General features: G+C 43.8%; 2 protein-coding genes across 3 annotated transcripts in view; both read left to right on the top strand.

The window, feature by feature from the left end:
* The window catches only part of mturn (maturin, neural progenitor differentiation regulator homolog (Xenopus)), a 9359-nt gene extending 6690 nt beyond the window's left edge, over positions 1–2669 (top strand). The window contains exons 2-4 of one of the 2 annotated variants that reach the window (XR_004334852.1): positions 477–599; positions 1187–1392; positions 1425–2669. Coding sequence is in view for 1 of the 2 variants with exons in the window: in XM_032534781.1 (XP_032390672.1) it covers positions 477–599; positions 1187–1294 (231 nt within the window). In the remaining variant the exon portion in view is untranslated. Of the gene's footprint in view, positions 1–476; positions 600–1186 lie in introns of both variants that reach the window. The other variant, XM_032534781.1, reaches the window with a different exon arrangement.
* Positions 2670–3556: 887 nt separating this feature from the next.
* The window catches only part of LOC116701202 (E3 ubiquitin-protein ligase ZNRF2), a 5755-nt gene continuing 4290 nt past the window's right edge, over positions 3557–5021 (top strand). Inside the window, exon 1 of the mRNA XM_032534778.1 lies at positions 3557–4307. Coding sequence (XP_032390669.1) covers positions 3977–4307 — 331 coding nt within the window. The 5' untranslated portion in view covers positions 3557–3976. The remainder of the gene's footprint in view (positions 4308–5021) is intronic.

The following is a 5021-nucleotide window of genomic DNA, read 5'->3' as shown; positions in this document are numbered from 1 at the left end:
CCTTTTTGGACTCAGTCTTGTCTTGGACTCAAACCTCTTTGGACTAGTCCTGGTCTTGCAGGACTCGACAAAGGTGGTCTTGACTACAGCCCTGTTATTTCTACTCCTGTCTGCTACATGTCCTTGACAAAATGTCTCCATATCTGGTTTAATTGTGTTGTTCTTGTTTTTGTTTTTCTGTGCTGCATTGCCCCTGACCCAGCGTTACTTATTTACTGCTTAATTCCTGGAAGTTTTATGTCACTACAGCCCCCATAAGGCCACACTGGTGGAGGAACTGTGACAGGATTACATCACCTGGCTTATAAGTAATTATACATGGAGGAATAAAGTTTAAAATGAAGCATTAAGGGTTGTTTTTCAATGGCGTGAGGTGTCTGCACGCACATTGGTTTACTCATGCAGTTTTCTTTCTGACAGGCTTAAAATGACGCCTACTTGCATTAATATTTAATCTTCTTTTTTTCTGTCTGTAGCACGTGTGGAGTGAGAGTGAGGACTGCCTTCCCTTCCTTCAGCTGGCCCAAGACTACATCTCCTCCTGCGGGAAGAAGACTCTGCTGGAGGTGCTGGAGAAGGTCTTCACATCCTTCCGGCCTGTAAGGAAACCTTTAGAAATCGTTGTCTGCAGTTTATTCATGAAACAACAATTCAAGCTGATTTATATTGGTTTAACACGTTCTTCCACTAGCTTTTTTAGTAAATGGGAATACAGCTTTGGGGGGCTTTTCTGATTTAATGGACAGGACAGCTAGGTGAGAAAGGGGGGAGACATGCAGGAAAATGTCACAGGTCGGGCTTAAACCCTGGACCTCTGCATCGAGGCATGAACCTCTAAGTATATGTATATGATTACATTTCTACAAGCCAGAAGCCCCAGATGTGTTTTTATTGCACTAGGTTAAACCCTAACCCTAAGAAATGACCCCACAAAATTAGGTTTAAGGACTTTTTACTGACCCGGACTAACAGGACTAACAGGTTTTGTAGGCCCCTTTCACAGTGACCTCCTTTGGTCCACACTTTGGACTTTTCTTTCATTTTTTTGACCTACTGTTCTACTTTGAGTGACAGGTGGCGAGCATGGATCAACATATCGATCCCGATTTTTTAAAGTTGATATAAATGTATCATTATTATGTTTGTTACAACCAGTGAGACAACTTTCTCCTTCTAACCCTGTCAGCTGCTGGGTCTGCCTGACATAGAAGACGACAGTTTTGAGCATTACCACGCTGACATGGAGGGGGAACCAGGGCCCGACCACCAGCAGATGGGGGTCAGCCAGCAGTGAAGAGCCCCAAGACGAGGCCTGCAGCTGGGGCAGAGCTGCTGAGAAGCTCCGGGCCTCAACTCGTCAGCCCAAACACTTAATAACACACTCTTATCTAAACACACACGCACACGCACACACACACACACACACACACACACACACACACACACACGTATACTTACGGCCAACTTGCTAAAAATGCACCACCATGTTTTTGAATGTCTCAGTGGCTTTGCTTTCCAAAGAGTGCACTCCATTGCACTGTGATGATCCCCCCAACCAACCAAACACACACACACACACACACACACACACACACACACACACACACATTGGGGCTACGTGAGTAGTAGCCACGTACAATGCAAGTTTCATAATCATTCACCATCTGGTTAGTTAAAGTTCCACAGCACAGCAATATTACATCGGCCTCAGCTGGCTTTGTTATGCAGAAATACAGTCAGATGTTACGCACATTTCCCCACGGCTTTGGAGATGAATGTGACAGATAACCCACTTTTCTCTGCCTGTCTGTTGACACAGAGGACGCAGAGCTAAGACGAATGGGTAAGACAAAAACGACGGTTTGTCGCTTTGTGAGGCAGCTGGTGTGACGCAGATGAAGAGTGGAAAAGCGGTGAAGTTTTCCACTGCATGGAGGGAAACAAGGAGGGAACCGAGGGATGTATATCTGTAGATTCAGATAGGGCAGCTCTCAAACTATCCAAATAGTCATATAGGTCACACCTCATGTGGAAATCAAAGTGTGCAGCTTTACAGTAGCATGGATCATTTCTTGAGGTGCGTCTCTCAATGTTTCTAAGGCAGTACACCTCAAAGAGTTTAAAGTCACTTAATGAGGACGTTTTTAATCGATGTTACTATTACACGACCATCACAACAAACGCCCATGTCGCAGCTTACGCCATTCCTGGTTTGGGTGTCCCATTGTCACACGACACCCTAGTTCTCCTGTCCTGTAGTCTTCCTGGTTCACGGGTTGCCCCCCTTTCTCGGCAAAATCGGATGAGAGACCTCTCTAAATCCAGCCAAAACCTCTTTTGCGTGTGTTTTTTTTTTCTTCTTTTTCTTAACTATGATTTAATAAGTGCACACTCAAATCCCTGAGTGATATCACAGAGAGAGGATATTTGTTGACAGCCACCCTGTTATCTCTAATCTCACATTGTGTTATTGTATACACATCCAGTGCACTGCGATGCTTCAGATCCACATGCAAGACTGTTTCAGAGGTTCATCCTAGCCCGTTTCCTTTGGCTTGTAAATGTTTGTCATTTTATTGCCTACAGTATTTGAATGTTTCTCCTGCAGTGTATCTTCTGTTTGCCCTCCAATGTGTGTGAAATTGTTCAATAAACCGTGTGAACAGAGAGTTCCTCCTTTTTTTTCCCCCCCTCAATGGCGTGAAGTTAATGGAACACAAAGCGCCCAACATGGAGGGCTTTTCATATCACACACACAGTGGACCGGTGACCTGCTGTGCCAACAGCCCGCTGGTGTTACTGGGATTGACGTCACGCGCCACCTGACGCGCCTGAAGCTGGAGGCAAATTCATGGGCAAATTGGCTGGAGGCAACAGCACACACGAAGCTATGATTTGGCCTTCAAAATAAAAGAACAAAAGGTGTGCATGGACGTTTTCAGTCGCTTTTTTTCTGATTGACTAAAAACAAATGATGTCTTTCGATGATTTGTACCTACAGTTGACAGTGGGCCTTAAAACGACACACATAACATACATATACAAATATACACAAACATAATCACATCATCTCCAAAAATGGTAGAAGTACATGCATCCAAGTGCATCATATTTTATAAACTGATCTTAATATGGAAGTTGCAAAAGCAGTACAAAGTTCGTGTAGTAGAGTAAGAATACACCCCCAATGAATTGTAGTGGAGTAGAAGGATAGTAGCATGAACTGTAAATACTCAAGTAAGGTAAAAGTTTCTTTAAATGATACTTATATACACGTACTTGTGTACAATAACTTCATTACTTTAAACCACTGCAATGGATGCAGGAGATCTTGCAAAGGCAGGATGGAAACAGCAATGGCAAAAAAAAGGCTTATCTAGAGCAAACCACAGCATAATATATAGGCATAGATATTTTAATAAACAGGGGATTTAATTCTATATTATGGTAATTTTTATCCTTTGTCATTTTTTCCAGTACCGCTTTTACTTTGAAGGCGATTTATGTTTTTCTGGTGAAATTTAGGTAGCTTGTCGGAGCTGTCGCACAGGGGGGAGGAGGGCAATCCCTGCTTTTATTTTTCTTTCCAGACGGCCACAGTTGAGCACAAAAACAAACTTGAACCAGACGAGCGGTGGGTCAACACTTGCACTCATGTCCTCGTCTGAAGTGGAGCAACTGAAGACATTCATCTGAAGAGATTTTATCCTTTTAATTTTTCCATTGTTGAAAAAAGGGAAGGGCTGTGCCAAGAAAAAAAAAACAAAAAAAAACAAACAACCGTTTGGAAATTAAGTTATGCGTCAGTGAATGCGCAATTTACGCACAGGGCGCACCATGAAACTTTGAGACGTTGGATCGCCTCGCGTTCACGTGCCAGGCTTGATTTCCTTTGTTGTTGTCAGTTCTTCAGAACTCACTGTCACCATGTGTCGAGGCTAAAAAACTTTAAAGTGCACACAAAAGCTGAGAAGGCATGGGGGCCAAACAGAGCAGCCCAGTGTTTGACGGCAGAACTCGGGCTTATTCCAGCTCTGATCTTCCATCTGGTAACTCCAGCGGAGGGGAAAGGATTGCGGGGTTTAGGTACACCAATGGACCAGATGGGCCCCGGATCCGTTACACAGGTGGAGGGCCAACCAGCTCCGGGCGCAGTATACCGGCCGGTGGCAGGTCAGGGTCGCACGGACTCAATCAGAGCCTCGATGGCATGGAGGATGGTGGCGAGGACGGCGAGCTGCCTCCAGAGGGCCACAGGTTGCTTATAGGGTCCCTACCGGCTCACCTGTCCCCTCACCTGATGGGAGGTAAGATTGTAAGGCATGGGTTACTACACATTAACGGTTACTCCATAAAAATTCTGGAGAGAAGACAGTCACATAACACTTTTTAATCTCCTGATTTCCTGATTGTTCCTGAAGTACACATTGTCTGTGTTACTGTGTAGTGAGCAGATACACAATGGGCCATTACTTACTTGAATCTATCTTTTTTAAATACTTATTACAAGAGATAGATTCATCTATATTTAGTGTTTTTGTTCTTTTTGTACACTATATTCTCCTTATCTTACTGAAGGGCCATTTTTTCATCATTTGGCATAACTTCTATTTCCGGGATCTAACACTGTGGCACTCAGTAAGAGTTTAGAGTCAACATGTTAGTTCATGTAGGACTTTATGATACTCCTACGAGATATAATAAGCTACGTCCATTACAGTTGCTTTCAAAGTTGTTGTTTTTCTTCCTTTGACATATGATACCGGGCATATGGTAATAGCAGTCTGATGACTGAGCTCTTTGTTTAACACTTCTGCACTTTTTATTGCAGCCAGTGCCACAGGTGGCACAGCTGTACTGTACTGCCGTCTCTTTTCCTTTGTTTCTCCTCTGTCTTTCAAAACAGGCCCGTTTTTCACTCCGGCTGAGAGGGAAGAGTGCATTATGTAGGTCAACAGATAAGAAATGAGCTTCCTGCTGGTTACACATTGCCTGACACACACACACACACACACACACAC

The sequence above is a fragment of the Etheostoma spectabile genome, chromosome 14 (genome assembly GCF_008692095.1).
Source record: "Etheostoma spectabile isolate EspeVRDwgs_2016 chromosome 14, UIUC_Espe_1.0, whole genome shotgun sequence".
Lineage (NCBI taxonomy): Eukaryota > Metazoa > Chordata > Actinopteri > Perciformes > Percidae > Etheostoma > Etheostoma spectabile.
The sequence above is the reverse complement of the archived record's forward strand: the minus strand, read 5'-3'. Positions and strand labels throughout refer to the sequence as shown.